We start from the raw sequence: 16,466 nt of genomic DNA, 5'->3' as shown, positions 1-16,466 counted from the left end.
AGATTTTCACCACCCTTATGGGCTTCCAAAAGACATGACTTTGAAGACAAGACTGTCCCCAGTGGTGGAATTCAAATTTTTTTACTACCTGTTCTGTGGGCATGGCTTGGTGGGTGTGGCATGGCTTGGTAGGCATGGCATTGCTTGGTGGGCGTGGCAGGGGAAGGATACTGCAAAATCCCATTCCCTCTCCATCCCACTAACCTGCTTTCCAGCTGCGTTCTCCTGTCCAAGGCAACAAAAGAAGACCCTGCCAATCAGCTGGGACTCAGGAGGCAGAGAATAGATGGCCAGTCAGAGGTGGTTCTCTGCTGGTTCTCTGAACTACTCAAACATTCTGCTACATGTTCTCCAGAACTGGTCAGAACCTGCTGAATACCACCTCTGATTCTGACAGGGGCATGACAATTGGACCACATCAGAGGTGTGGTCCAATTGTCATGCCCCTGTCAGAATCTGATTCAGAGAGGGAGGCTGAGCAGCTGACAGGGAGTGGGAGTGTGGCTCTGTTGGCTGTGGAAGAAACTGGGGAAGGGCACAGTCCGGCTGGGCAGAGCAGGGGAGAGGTAGAGCAAGGGAGAGGGAATTCGGAGGAAGACCCAGGCCCAACCCCTCTTCATCCTAGGGCACACAGGGAGGAACAGAGAAGGGAGCAATGAGAGTTACATGGCTTACAGGGGAGGAAAGGGCACTGATTCCCTTCATTAGCTACAGCTGGGAACATAGTGTTTAAAAAGGAAAGCTGAGCACAGCAACTTGTTGGAAGCAAATCGTGAGTTATCTGTTATTGTTGAGGCTTATCTGGGTTCCTGGCATCTTCCCAACTGTGTGTGTTTGTTGGCTTTTCAAGTCTGCAATTCCTTATCTTGCCCTGTCAAGTTAATTGCTGCAGCAGTGGTTTGTTATTTACAGTCTGTATGTACTTTGTTTTTGGACTGAATTTCCTCCACTTAAAGATTGTTCTTGGGAAAGTTTTTTCTCCAGCTGAAGGTAACCTGGACATTGGGGGCAAAGTTGGAGATATTAATGGGACTCTTCTTTCTTATGTGACTGTGTTGCCTTTGTGCCACGCCCCGGGTCATCATACCGATTTCTTATGATGTATCGAGTTATAACTTTGTTTGCAGCATGGCTCTTCGTTGGTTTTCCACCAATAGATCAATAAACAGACACATTGAAATTGACCCAATCTACCAACCACTTAGAATAAAAGAACAACATCAACCACAATCCCGAAGGCAGCATTTAAAGACCAACGAACAGCCAATCAGGACTCAGAAAGGTATTTAAAGACCAGTACTCCCCTTTGGACAAGCACATTCCAAAATGCACTGAAGATGTCTCCTTGAATGGGGATGAAATATTTGAAATCAAATCGCCAGGTTCAGAGCTCAAACCAACCATATCAGTCAATTGCCCAGCCTTGAAAACATTAGACAATGGTGGGATAAACACTAAGTAGTTTTTCCTTTTTCAAATCCTGGGGAGTAAGTCAATGATCAGCTAGTCAATGATTGGTACTTAAATACTAAGTCCTAGTTGCTCTAGATCAGGGCTCTCCAACCTTGGCAACTTTAAGCCTGGTAGACTTCAACTCCCAGAATTCCCCAGCCAGCAAAGCAAATTCTGGGAGTTGAAGTCCACCAGGCTTAAAGTTGACGGAAATTGGAGAGCCCAGCTCTAGCCCAGCTCCCATCCATCTTGCCATATTGCTGCTAAAGACTGAGGGATCCCACAAGTTCATTGCTTTCGCGAATCCACAGCTTTGCTAGCCCTGGGTCCTCGTGGTATTTGAGATCGTTCTCAAAGAGAGCTAATCACTTCTGCTTTCCGTGGATCCTTCGGACACTTCCGATATCTCGCCCGTTGCAATCCTGGTCTTTTGAAAGCTTGAAATACAATAGCTCCCATATGACAGACGAGAGGAGACTGGAGCTCCGGTATCCGGTCTCAGGCTCCCTTCTCAACTCTTGTGGCCAAGGCGAGATCTGACCCAGGGGCTGCCCGCGCCCAGCTTTTGCACTGCTCCCCAAAAAGTCTCCCGCCCTGAGCAGAAAAACAACAGCCGCGCCCGTTTTTCCGCCCAGTTCAACGGAGACTTCTGGGCAGCTCCCTCCCCGGTCGCGTCTTCGGAGCCGGGGAGCGCTTGCGCATTCCGCCACGCTTCGCGAGTAGCTGTCCAGGGCTCAAACTCCCGTCGGGCTCTTCAGCCTTTAAGCGGGGCTGAAAGCGCTCAGATGCCTCGCGCGAGGGCTCCCTGCAACGGGCCGGGACTTTCCCTCCCTCTGTCAGGAGCGCAAAGCCGTCGGCGGGTCAACATCTTTTCCTATCCCACGATGCGCGTCCCTCCTCCTCCACCTCACTTAGCGAGGGTGGTCCGGGTTCAAGGGAGCTCCCAGTCTGCCCAGTTAAGAGAGGCTTAGCCGGCTTGTTTTATTCTCTACCGCACGAGACACGCGCACGAGACACGGGCTTTTTTTTTGCCTCCCTGAACCCAGGCTCTGTTTAAACAAGGTTGAGCGGCGTCTTCGGTTCCTCACTCTGTGAGGAAGGAACTCTTCGGTTCCTTCCTCACAACATAGTGGTGCTTCCCTCACCTGCAAGGGGCAGACCGGGGGGGAGTGTCGCGGGTCTTGGCTGGTCCGCTCATCTTTAGTTGGACGAGACTTTGCTGCGGGTGGCCAAGGAGAGCCTTCCGGACCCTTGCTGGCCTCACCTTTCTTCCCGGCTTGCCCCCGCCGGCCCCTGTCCCCCTTGTTGGCTACTCAAGGAGCCAAAAAGTAGCCCTGGCGGCGCCCTACTGATTGGGTGAGGTGCCATTACATCATGTTGCCTGGGCTGCCCCCCTGGTTTCCTCGCGCTGAGGAGGAAAGGGCGCGCGCGCGCTTCTTAGTGGGAGCGGGAAGCACATCTGGGAAACCTCAGGCAGCGGCGGCGGCGGCGCGAGGCAGGGAGAGAGAGCTGCGCGCGGGAGCTTCCCTTCTTCTTGACCAGCCGGGAGCTCTTAACTCCTGAGGGGTTGGGGTGGGGGTGGGGGTGGGGGCTCGGAGAAGACGAGCGTGAAGGTCGACGAGATGCTCCGAGGCAAGTCCCAGGAAGCAGAGCCCGGAGGGCGAGGGGACCTCCTTCTCCGCTGACCGACGCTCGCTTACCCAAGCGCAGGACAATGGGCTTTGAGAACGCCACGGAGAAGCGCTGGGAGGAGATGGCTGGTAAGTTTTAGCCCGGGGAAAGCGAGCGCCTCGCCCCGCCTGAGGGGACCCGACGGCCGCGCCAGCCTTCTTTCCTTAAGGGGGCCACAGGATTACCGGTCACTCAACCCCGCCCGCGTACCTCGAGGTAACCCCGGGCGGCCAGGAAGAGAGGAATTCGCCTGAATCCAACGTCGGGCTGCCCTCCTGCTTCTTTCAGCCGCGGGAGCCTCGAAGGGGATCCAGGAGTGACCTCTGCTCCAAGCCGAGGACCAAAGCTATTCGGGGCCATTGCTTAAAAGAACCCGAAGTTCAAGGGGGGGCAGCAGGTGTCACGTGGCGTCGAGGCGATGACCTCCAAAAGGCAAATAGATCTGGGAATGAGTGGAATTAGGGAGCAAGGAGAATTGCGAGTTGGCACCAGATTTCCCTTTGCTCAACCGAAGTCTGGGGTTGGGGTGGGTGGGAAGGAGCCTGTCAGAGCAGGAGAGGGGTAGGATAGACTGGCTCCTTTGCTTTGATTTTTGGGTTGGCTCAGCAGCAGATGCTGCAATCCGAACCAAGGGGACAGACACCTGACAGCTTAGTTTGAATAAGAATTATTGGCATTCTCCACGGTCAGAATTTCATCCTGTAAAGTAAAAGAATGCTTTCATTTGCAAAGAGATATATTATATCTGCATTTTTAAAAAATGATTGGACAACAACAACTTTATCCACAAACCACCACCATCTCATCCCCATATTTGAAAGAGAATATGGTTCCCTTGGTTGGCTTGAGTTTGAAATAATTATAGGGATCAACTCTCCCTCCTTGCAATCATGGGAGCCTTCGACTTATCTCCCTCCTTGATTCTCCCTCCCCTTTTTTCTCCAAATCCGTGGAAAAGAGAGAAAATAATTTGCAAAAATCTCTTATTAGAGAATAAATTTCTGACAACCTATCTACCCCCCAAATTAGAGAGTTAATGCTGGGTCCCTTGACTGAGTTGTCATTTTCAGATCCAGGATTATGTAAATATGGATTATCCTTTTGAATAAACCAGTGCCGCAAGTAAGAAAAATTTGACAACTGTGGTAAATGTCAAAAAGATAAGCAAGATCAGACTTACAGTAATCAATGCTTTAATGAGAGACCACTAGGAAATACCACTAGGCTAACATTTAAATCGGGATTAAAAAAAAAAATCCCCCGAATATTTGTATACTGTTGCCAAGAAAATTGCTTGGATGTGTCTATGAAATAAAAAGGAATTGATTTTTTTACTCAATGGAGACTTAGCTTGTTTAAGTTGCTTTTTTCATTTCCATTCCACTGTGGACATTTAGGAGTAGGGAATGTTGCTCCCTAGGACCAATTTAAAAAAAAACACACACAGATAAGAGTATCTGATTAGTATATTAGCATTTAATGTATAATACATATATGGAATTCACTACTGTATAGATCACATGGAAGTCTGGATACTTACAGTCATTGATCTTACTCATTACTTAATCACTTTTAAGTATTAACAATGTGACTTTATTTTCAAATGAACTTCTAGCTTATATTAGTAAATATGACTACAGACCCATATAGATATTAGGTTTATTTGTTTTTATCATTTTAAGAGCACTCTTTCACACTATCTGCTCCATGGTATTTCAGATATAATTTTCGGCAATAGAGAAGCATCATAACATTAGCCTTGTGGATTTAACTACATGAGGGGAGATATGAGAGAGGCAAAGGTTTCAGATCATGGATATTTGCAAAGCTATTTCAGACTAAGGGCAAATAATGAGCTTCAACATGACATATTGTGTTTTACTGCAAGCATCGTAGTTTTGATGGCAAGAAGGGGGAGCATGTGGGTGTGCTTGCACCCACAAGCATATTTGTATGCATAGTTGTACCTGTTGAAGTATTTATGATACATATGGTGGAGAAGGTTGGCTGTGGAGGAACTCGTGATCCACAATGCACTAATTTAAAAACCAGAGGCAAAGTAATTGATAAGTTATTAAAAAGCACTTTCAGTGCAAGGGTATTTGGATATTTGGAGGGCGGAAGCTAATAGTATCATCTAGCATCTTGCATTTCAAAACTAAAAAGCTGGCTCAACAAACTCACCAGAATAGGATATAAACTGTAATATTTTTAATAAATTTTGGTGTATATTTCTTTCAATAAAACTCAGTAGTGTTGCATTCCATGAAGCTTACTCACAAGTAAATAGATACATGATTGTAGTCTGGAAATAATAAAATGTGAATTATTTCCTCTCTTGACAGATGCATTATTTTATTTTTGCCAGTCTTTACTTCCAAGGTATCTAGATGCAAATTTCTTTTCTCGCATGACCCATCCTTGAACTATATCCATTTATTTGTATAAATGTAACTATATCCATTTATTTAATTGCTATGGCATTATCCAGAAGCCATTACTCCCTTCCTATAGAAGGATGTAAGATGACTCAAAGTAGCCTTGGATAGCATAGATAACAATGTGGTTCTAAAATCACAGTCTTCCCATTCCTATGAACCTATTTGAACAATGGTTTAGTTTGTGTTCTACTAAATATTTTTGTATGGCTTCCCATTATAAAGGTGTAGAATTTAGTGACATGACAGTAAATATCTTAATATTTTAATATCTTAATATCTTGGCATCTTAGTAGCCACCTTGTTTCTACTTTTTTCTGCCAAAGAAATATCGCTTTATAATAAGTGTCTCCAATAATCTATCCACAAAAGTCTGTTGATGATGGTTGGTTACTTTCCAATCATCTATCCACAGAAGTCTGTTGATGCTAGTAATGGCACATCAGTTTTATTCAATTTTATGCCCCCCAAGATGTATTGGATTATGTCACTCACAGCTGGTATGTCCAATGAATAGCCAAGTTATTGGAGTTGGAGTTATTGTTAGCTGCTTTGAATACCACTTTTTTGTTGGAATTGCATGATACAAAGCCTATTATTATAGTTGTTATGTGGGACAAGAATAGTGGCCATACATTTTTAAAACAAACTTCAAAAACAGCTACAGGGCATCAAGTTGGGGAAAGGTGATCTTTATAAAGTGGGTTGGTAGAAGTAGAAGTCTTGATTAAGTTGGACCTGAAAAAGATCATGAATAAAAAGGCATAAAGTAAAAACATCTGGTGTTACTTCCCATTCCACACATATTTGTGCTAAAATCACACACACACAAATATATATACATTCTTATTATACAAATGCCATATGCAAAAATAATTGTCCATGTGACAATTATTTAGAAGATATTTATGTGCAGTTGGGCTAATTAAAGATAAATGGAACCTTAATTTGCCAAAAATAACCTGGATTTGGAGATGTGTCAAATAACTTGTATTTTTCAGGTTGCTACATTTAAAATTCAATTGCATAAGCTTTCATTAATTGATTCATAAGGTAAAAACTGAACTTTTTTGTCATGTTCATGACACAAGTGAATATTAATTCAGAATGCACAAACAGACATGTATATATATTTGATTTATCAAATGCAAATCTGATAAAAAATTAACGTGTTAGTTTTCAGCATATGCTACAACCAAAAATGTTATATTGCTCAGTTCTGTTTGGTTAGTTGTAAAATAATCCTAGTTAACTGGATATGGCACAAACATACCAAATCTACAGCATGTATCATGCTGGTTATACACTAGTTTAATTGTCATGTTGTTCCTAAATATATCTGGGATTTGTAACTAGGGACAGTTATTGAGAAGCTCATATTCTCAGTACTGCACATAAAGCTACAGTCCTATGTTTCATAATCTACATTTACTAATCTAGTCTAAATTATTTGAATATTACATAGCCCCCTCTTTAAACAATTGGTAAATATAAATTCTTGGTTTAGTTGAAAGCTCCTAATAACAACAAAGTCCTACTGATAAAGAAAGCAATATTAGTTTCAGTTTGGCAAAGCAGCCCATATTCTATAAAGGGCTCCATGTGCTAGACAACAAATTACAAGGTACAGATCTTTTGACAAATGCTGTGCCTTAATTCTAGGTAGAATCAAATAGAATAAAAGAGGCGGCACACCTCATGCCACTAATAGAATCAGATCCACTATTTTCATTAGAAAAGGCAAAGAAAAACAAAAATGGGGTAAAGCACATGTTCAACTGCTTCTTCAAGAGATAATTACTCAAGTGTCTGAACTTAAACATATCTATTCTCAGGCATACCATTGTGCTCCTACCAAATAGATTCTGGCCCACATGATCACATGTCATTGGCTGCTATTGGTTAGCTGAGCAAATTAAGTTGTGTGTTGTAGAAAGAATAGTTCTAATCCCACCACACATTTTGCCCAGTCAGTCACAAATGCAGTCCCTTCTCCTGCCAATATATAGTCAGGGTGAGAGGGTCAGAAATAAAAATTCTGGGAACAGCCCCCACCTGTTCTCTGCAGAAAGTACCTATTTCTTCAACACCAAGAGAATACTGGTAAATTGCATAACATCACAAGAGGTTTCCTGTTGACCAAGAGGTTACTATATCTAATAAACATCTGACTACGTACTCTAAACCTTTCATAAGAGAATATCATATTTTAAAATTTCTTCCCCAGAGGCCCTCTCTGGAAGGCTAGATACAGCTCCTATTTTTTACAGGTGGTATGGCTCTGTTGAGAGTTGTAGTTCAGCATTAACTAAACCTATCTATCTATCTATCTATCTATCTATCTATCCATCCAATCTCCACCTTCATTATTTTTATAACTAACTCAAGGTGGCAAATGTACATAATATTCCTTCCTTTTCTTATTTTTACCACAACAATAATCCTGTGAGATGGGTTAACTGTTAGACTAAGAAAGAGTGACTTGCCAAAGTCATCCAGTTGGCTTTCATGGTTGAGGCAGGACTAGAATTTACAGTCTCCTGGCTTCTAGCATGATGCCTTACACACACACACACACACACATATACACACACACACACACACACACACACAGAGTTGATTATATGGGATGTAGTTATTACACTGGAGACAGACTCTAGGATAATGATATTAATACAATATACTTAAATAGGTTTTCTTAGTTTAATCATATACTGACTCCACTGGATGAATTTTATTTTATTTTCGTAGTTTTTCATTATCTAAATAAAGAGATTAATCATTCATATGCTTTCCTACAAAATCATTACACTTTTTTCAAATAAAATCAAGCTGCCTGCTAGAGTCTATTCATTTTTTAGTTAAGATACTGTACCTGAATATCTTCATTTGTGAGATTTTATTGACAAGAAAGGGAAAGCTGGAGCTTGCTAGTAATTTGTTTCTTTGAAATGCAAAGTTAAAAACTGAGTTGCAGATCACTTTCCAAGTTATGTACATTACCTGCACTACAAGAGTGCAAGTGTATGTGCGTGTGCGTGCGTGCAAATGTGTGACAGAGAGAGAGAGAGAGAGAGAGAGAGATTGTAAAATTCAAACATGCACTGTCACTTTTCAAACACAAGTAAGTTGTTCACAGAAATGCTGGTTTATGAAAAGCTGGCTAATATGTATAAGAAAAAGTTGATGTTTTACAGGCTGCTGAAAAAATAGATGTCTGAAATCAAAGTCTAAGAAATGGGAGGTATTCTCAGCCCTTTCAGTTATCCAGCATTGGTCTGTGTATTTAGCTGGATAATGAGTTTTCAATCATTGCTTGACTTGACTCAGCAAGGTGGGGCTGTCAGTTGCTTGCAATAAGGACTTGACAGTTGCAACTTGAGGGAGGGTTGGTATAATGTATTAGTTATGAATACCGAATATAACTTTGGAAAATCTAAATTCCCAGTCTCAGCTCAGCCACAAAAACACTAAATAGCATTAACAGAGGGCTTCCCATTTCATTTGTCTCAGTGTTGCCTCCAAACTGTACACCTGCTGCAATTTATGCACACTATTGCAAAGCTTATAATCTACCCATAAAGATTATTAGCCATAAGAAAAAAATATTGGATTATAATATCAAGTAACCAAAAAAGCAAGATGATAATGGTGTCAGCTAGGGCCGGGCAAGGTAGTTTATCTTAGCTTTATGGAGGAGTTCTTCTAATAGTTGCTCCACAACATAAACCTTTGATGAAAAAAAACAAGTTTTTTCCCCTTGGCATGCATATATCTAGTTTAATTGTTTCAAAGCTGTTCAATCTGAAAATAGCAATCTTGAATCTCACAGAATGTCCCTTTATATGGTATTTAAATAGGAGATCTTAATGGTTAGGATGTTTACATGGGGCAGAAGGAATAGAAAAAGAACAATATTTCATTGGCTAGTTGCTCCCTATCATCTGAGGCAAAATCGCTGTATCAATATTCAGGCTAGGGTGAGCCCTATAATTAGATAAAGCAGATGCTTCAAGCAGTAAATTCTGAGATTGAGGAACACGACGCAGATGCAGGAGGATGTAGTTGAGTGTATCATGTGTCCTTTTAAGATTGCTGGTCTCAGGTACAGTGCAGGATCTTATTGCTACTGTCATTTCTAGAAATGGTGAGGGCATCTTGCCTTTTGCCTCAGACAACAACAAATTTTGAGATGGCCATATTAAGGAGCAACATTGTTTATGCCAGGATATTGGTGAACCTGATAGGATTGTTCCAGTAATAGGGAATTGTACAATTGTACTGATGGTATGTGGATAAGGCCTTGGGTGACTAGCAAAGAGATGCTGCCCAGGAAATGGTCAAATAAGAGACAGCATCGCTTGCAACTCTATAGTAGACAGGGAGAGAGGCTTAGAAGAGATTCTCCTGAGTTTGTAAGACTGTAAGAAGATGGTAGGAGAATTGTACTCTCAGACTTGCAAGATTCTGTTAATGTAGCTTTACAATAAAGCAGAATTAGGTGATCATATTTCCTGTCTCATCTACCTGGTAAGGATGACAGCTTAGCCAATTTCCTTAACCACTATATGATGTTGTTGGACTATAGTTGGTGAAATTAGTGTTCCAGAATTAGCATCCAGATGGGACCTGTTAGTATACTACAGAACAATCTTTTCCCATAGACATTCATGGAAAAAAGCCACAACCAAAACATTGTGGGAAATCATAATTCATGGAAACATGCAATCCCATGCAGTATTTCTACTTTATTGACATGAAGAATTAATCTGTTTTGATGGGGTTGCAGTGAAGACAACAGCTGGGACAGATGTTGTAGTTGAGCAGCCATTTAAAGAAGGAAAAACTTTTTAGGAAAAGAAAAGATGTAGTTCTCTTATTTTCAATTTACAGAACATGGGATGCTAACAAAGAACTTAAAATCAACTTAAAATCAAAACCAAAACTTTATAAAATAATAAATTTTGTTAAAATCTGTAAATTTCTTTGTTATTTTGGCTTTCTTGAGATTTTCCTCCAGGAGACTTTTAAAATCAACACCAATATTTCTAGACATAACTCACTTTGTTTTCTGAATAAGTGGCATTTTGAAACATCGGCTGAAGTACTACAATGTTATGCTATTCAATTAGCTCATGCATTAATTAGTTGTGAGTCCAGCCATAGTAATTTATTTGCCTTCTCCTGTAGTGAATGTTGCTTGGCTCTAATGATCCCTTTGGTTAGGTGGCTTCTGAACCTTTAATTTACTAGATTAATTCCTTTCCATATTGCTTTACTAGAACATGTTTTGCTATTTGTTCCTCTACATTAGGATAGTCCATTGGCTGAGCTTGAAAGAAGTTTTTTTTTTTTTTCATATGACTTTGTGGGTTTCTGCCCATGATTCTCAGCCAGAATATGTATGGCAATTATCTCTTGTCCTGTGCACAGACCTTTACCACAGATAATGCTGGTGGGAGGAGGTGAGGAGATCAAGGTGGGGACATCAAGAAAAAAGGTAAGGCAATCAAATCTAGCACCACAGCAGAAGTTACATTATGTTCATCAGCATCTCAAATCGGAATGGGACAACTCATCATAGTCAACAACTGCAGCCATCTCACCACAGCCAGCTCACCATGGCCAACTCACTGTGGACAATTCACCACAGCCAACGCGCCACAGGACAACTCAGCACAGGACAATTTTAACAATTCAATTTAATTATTTAAAATAAATAAAAATTATTTTAATTTTGTCATTCACATTTCATTGTGTCCCTCCTTTTGCATCAGTTCTTTAATTATTCTGGTCTACCATTTCTTTGATATTAGTATAACTCTTGACCCGCGGTGAATTGTCCCATGGTGAGTTGTCCCATGGTGAGTTGGCTGCAGCAAGTTGGCCATTGGTGAGTTGGCTATGATGAGTTTCACGATGAGTTGGCTGTGGTGAACTTTCAGACAGATCACAAATGGCTGCCTACTCTGTTTCCTCCTGTTCAAGATCTGCTTGCAAAGTGCAGCAAAACATATTTAGGCAGATTAGAAGTTTAAATAACAAAAAACACTGTATATATAGTTAAAAATGCTTTGCAGGGATAGAAGGGTTTGGAGAGACAGTAGAGTCCATGCAGAAGTTATATTTCCTGTTCTTTTCTCGTGTATTTCTTTTTCTGTGGTTTACATAATGTTACCTCAAACCATGTGATGAGACTGTTAGTCAACATGAAGGTTAGTAGCAAGTAAATGTACTTCAAAAAGGTGTATATTTAAAACAATTTTCACTAGGGCTTTCATACTCGGACTACAAAAATCTACTTGACTCCTAGGTGACAAAAAAGATGTACAGAAAACTCTAGTGGTCACATGGAATCTTGCACCCAAAGTAATGTAGCCATGATTTTCACTGACCTGAAAATCCCCACGTTCTTTAAGATAAAACTTTTTTTATGCTTTCAAATCAGTTTTGATTACTGGCAACATATCAGTGGTTTGTCGTTAGTATTTTCTTCTTAGGGCTGAGAGTCCAAAATCACCCAACTGGCTTCTTGTTTAAGTTTAGACTAAGATTCGTAATCTAGTTTCCAGTCTAGTGGCTTTAATCACAACACCAAACTGGCTCTCATATAGAACTTTATAAGGATATTGTTGTTGTTATTTTCTTCTCAGATTAGCTTTTCACAGCAATTAAGGGTGAATAATGCCATAGATGCCATAGCATTAGGACTGATTTCCCATGCTTGGATTTTACTGCTGCTCTCAGGTCTATATTCTCCTAGGGTCTACTAATACTATGAAATTCTGCTGTTGAAATGTTGCTGAATGGCAACATTTCAAAGTGGTCATTGTGTGCCACATACAGAAAAGTGGAGCATGTTCTTCAGAACAGTCCTGAAATCTATTTTTGAGAAGCAAAGGTGACTGGATTACTTTTAAAGTTTTATGAAAAAGACATGGGATCCATCCAGCTAATCACAGTCAACAATGAATAAATGGTAGACCAATCTTGGAATCCAAGACTTTTCTTACCCTTCCATTAATAAAGCATCTCTTATCTGGATATACTGGAAATTGGTTCACAAGTCTCTTGGGCTTCTTTCTCTTCCATCTCATGAATAATATCTATACCATCAACTTCCATGTCTATGGGCCTATGGTCCACGAATCAAGTATATGCTTTGCAGGCAGGAGCCCCTGAGTTCAATCCTTAATATTTCAGTTCAAAAAGACTTGGGAGCAAGCAATGTGTAGGACTCCTGCCTGAGACGCAAACTGCATAATATGTTAATATGTGGCATGCAGCTGTCTGCCGCCTCTTATATTTCCTGCAATGGCCCACTTTGGATCAATCAGATTGTGTGTATCCATGGAGAAATTTAATTCATCCCAAATGTTCTTTGATTACAAAATTGTTTTGAATTTTTACTGAGTTGCACTTTTGCTATTGTTTAAAACTTCATTGCCCCCAAATATGAAGATCCCTTTTATTTAGGGGTCTTCATAGATAGGATTAAATTTTCTCTCTCACAGTGATTATGCTGTAAATTCAAATTGCCCAGATAACATTTGTAAATGGAAGCCCTCAAGACAGGTTATATTTATTTATTGTTTCAACATATACAGCTACCCATGTCAAATATATGAGTCTGGTGGCTCAGAAACAAACACAATACAAAAAACCAAAACGTTATATCAGTGATGGCTAACCTATGACACGCATGTCACTCGTGACACGCCGAGGCACTTTGACTGACACGCCTGTTGGTGTGGGGAAAACCTGCACATTTAGAGGCTGCCTGTGCTCTGCTCCAATCCCTGCTCCCTGCTTGTTGCGTGGAGGCGTGGTGTCACCGCTGCCGCAAGATCTTTGCAGCAGAGAACCAGTTTTAACCGCCATAAACTGAGGTTTGTCAGTTTCATTACCTCAGGAACGCTACAGGAAAGGAGATCCATGAGGTTCACAGCCCTGTAAGGTGGCCTTCCAATCCCCACATCCTGCACCTGCAGCCCTGAGACCAGGGAGACGAGTTTCACAGCCCTGTGTGATCACCCCAGCCCAGTCCGTCATAAACCAAATTATTGATATTTCTTGAAGTGACACACGACCCGAGGAAGGCTACACTTTTTCCCGATTTTCGACACACCAAGCTGAAAATTTTCGACACACCAAGCTGCATTATATGATTAACAGTAAAAACAATATAAAACCATATAACAAAATCAGGGGTGGGATTCTACCTGGTGGGATTCTATAGAACCAGTTATGATTCTGCCCAGTTTGGAGAACTGGCAAATCGTGTCACTGGCTGGCCCTGCCTCTCCCCACCAAACCCACTCACTCCTTACTTGGCATGCGCGCCATCAAACTTGCCTGGGTTTGGTAAGTTGCTATTTTTCCTTTTTTCCCCTGACCATCGGCTGTTCTGCTGTGCCAGAAGATTTAGGTTATCTAGAAAGCAGGAAATCACTGGATTCCTTGCTTTCTAGCTAATCTAAAAGCAGAGCTGAACCTTCCTTAGGACTGAAGCTTCTATTTTTCAGTGCAGACTCAGGTAGCAGATTGCAGAATCATAGATCTCTAAGTGAATCTGTGACTCTGTGAGCAACTCAATCTGCCTGCCTGCTTTGCCTGATTTTGAGTAAAAGTTGCTCTTTTTTAATAAAAAATTCAATATTTACATATTTATAATATTTACATACAAGCCATGCCCAGTCAGTCACATGACCACCAAGCCATGCCCAGTCAGCAAGCCATGCTCACCCAGCCACATGACAACCAAGCCACACCCACAAATTAGGGCACGCTCACAGAATCAGTTGTTAAGAAATTTGAATCCCACCCCTGAACAAAATCCCTAGCCAAGGTATTCTAACACCTATTAATAATAATAAATACACCCACTGCATTGGCTCTCCCTATGCCGTATGGCAAAACCATGTTCTCAGGATCTTACAGAATGCCAGCAGGGTTGGGGACAGTGTGATCTCTGGGAGGAGGATGTTCCAAAGTGTGAGGGCCACAACAGAAAAGGATGTTTTCCTGAATCCCATCAGATAACAGTCCCCAACTAATGGGACCCAGAGCAGGCTTGTCCCAGACTTGACGTGATTGGAGAAAAAGGAAGTCCATCAAATAGCTGATTCAATGCCACAAAGAACTTTATAGGTCATTTGCAGTAATCAACATAGGAAGTGACCGATGCCTGAGCGATCATGAGCAGAACCTCTTGGTCCAGGAGCAGTCACAACTGTCACATAACATATAGTTGTGATAATTGTCTCTTTTATCTATGTTCTCAACTATTGTACCTCCTCCTCTGAACTCTTTCAGCGTACCAGCAGTTTCAGCTTTCCCTGTTATAAATCATTTAATTTAGGATTAAAATCTTATTTTAAGACAAATTCTTTTGATGTCCTGAATCTATATGCACAGTAAACCTGGGACAACATTAATTACTGTAAAGTTAATGGGCTTGTATTTAAAGTAATCTTTTTTTTAAACAGTTTTATTAATTTTAACAACAAACAAAAACACATAAAACATAAAAACATCATCCTTTCCTTCATGAGTTTACAGACAGTGTGTCGGTTGGTTTACCACTTTTTTTTGTGCATCCATTTCATAGTCTCCATTGTAGTTATATTACATAATAGCTCATATTATCAATCAACAATTATATAGCCTGATATCATTATTAAACAATCATTTGACTATAATTTTATTAATTCATACTTTAATGAGATAACTATAGTTTACTTAATTTATTTTATAGCAAATCATAAAGTCATACCAAGTCTATCTTAATAAAATTTTATAAAGATAATATCAAAGAAAAAAAGAAATATGTATTCATTGTTTCCTAAAGTTCTAAATATTCTATTATTATATTTTATTATCTAGCCATTGATAGAAAAGGTCCCAAATTTCATAGAATTGTTTATCTTCTTGTTCTCTAATTTCAAATGTCAATCTACTCATTTCAGCACATTCCAATATTTTCTTAATAATTTCTTCCTGTGATGGTATTTTCTCACTCTTCCAATTTTTAGCAAATACAATCCTAGCCGCTGTTAATATATTTACAATCAAATATTTCAAATTTTTATTGTATGTATCAGGTAAGATTCCCAATAAAAAAATCTCTGGTTTTAAATCTATATGTTTCTTTGTCATTTTTTCCAACCATATGCAAATTTTAGTCCAATATTTTCTAGCGTCCTCACAAGTCCACCACATATGGTAATATGAGCCAGGTATCTGATGACATTTCCAGCATTTTTCAGATTTATTCTTGAACATTCTTGCTATTCTTGTCGGGGGAAAATGTCACCTGTAAAACATCTTATACAGATTTTCTTTATATGCTGTTGACATTGTCATTTTATAATTTTGAGACCACAATTTTTGCCATTTCTCTAAATCAATCCCATATCCAAAATTCTTCCCCCAAGCAATCATAGTTTCTTTAACTTGTTCTTCCTCTAGTTTAATTTCCAGTAAATAACCATATAATTTTTTAATCACTTTTTCATCAGTACCTGTCAAAATCTTATCTAAGTCAGTCAATTTATCATAGAATCCCTCTGTTTTAGAATCTTTAACATACCTTGAGTGTATTTGCGCATATGAAAACCAATTCATCTTTATACCTTGTTCTTCTAGATTTTGCATCATTTTAAGTTCACCCTTTTCATCCAATATTTCCCCATATCTAACTGTTTGTTCCTTCTTGTATGTTATAGGATAAGAAAAAGCTTCAATAGTTGATAACCAAACTGGGATTTTCAAATAATATTGTCTCTTAATTTTCTCCCAGTTTAACCATAAAGACTCCTGTATATAATGCCTTCTAAAATAGCCCCGATTTAGTTCCCTTATACCACAGAAAAGCATGCCAGCCCAGTAATAAATCATGTCCTT

At 40.2% G+C, this 16,466-nt stretch overlaps 1 protein-coding gene across 2 annotated transcripts in view; it reads left to right on the top strand.

Annotated features, from left to right (window-relative positions):
- The first annotated feature begins 2,199 nt into the window (after positions 1-2,199).
- Positions 2,200-16,466, top strand: part of CHRM4 (cholinergic receptor muscarinic 4) — a 45,852-nt gene continuing 31,585 nt past the window's right edge. The window contains exon 1 of one of the 2 annotated variants that reach the window (XM_026671023.2): positions 2,200-3,212. Coding sequence is in view for 1 of the 2 variants with exons in the window: in XM_087951316.1 (XP_087807442.1) it covers positions 3,167-3,212 (46 nt within the window). In the remaining variant the exon portion in view is untranslated. The remainder of the gene's footprint in view (positions 3,213-16,466) is intronic. The other variant, XM_087951316.1, reaches the window with a different exon arrangement.

Source organism: Notechis scutatus, chromosome 1 (assembly GCF_049901735.1).
Source record: "Notechis scutatus isolate UNSWTSFEM ecotype Mainland chromosome 1, rNotScu1.2, whole genome shotgun sequence".
NCBI lineage: Eukaryota > Metazoa > Chordata > Lepidosauria > Squamata > Elapidae > Notechis > Notechis scutatus.
This window is presented reverse-complemented; position numbering and strand designations above follow the sequence as displayed.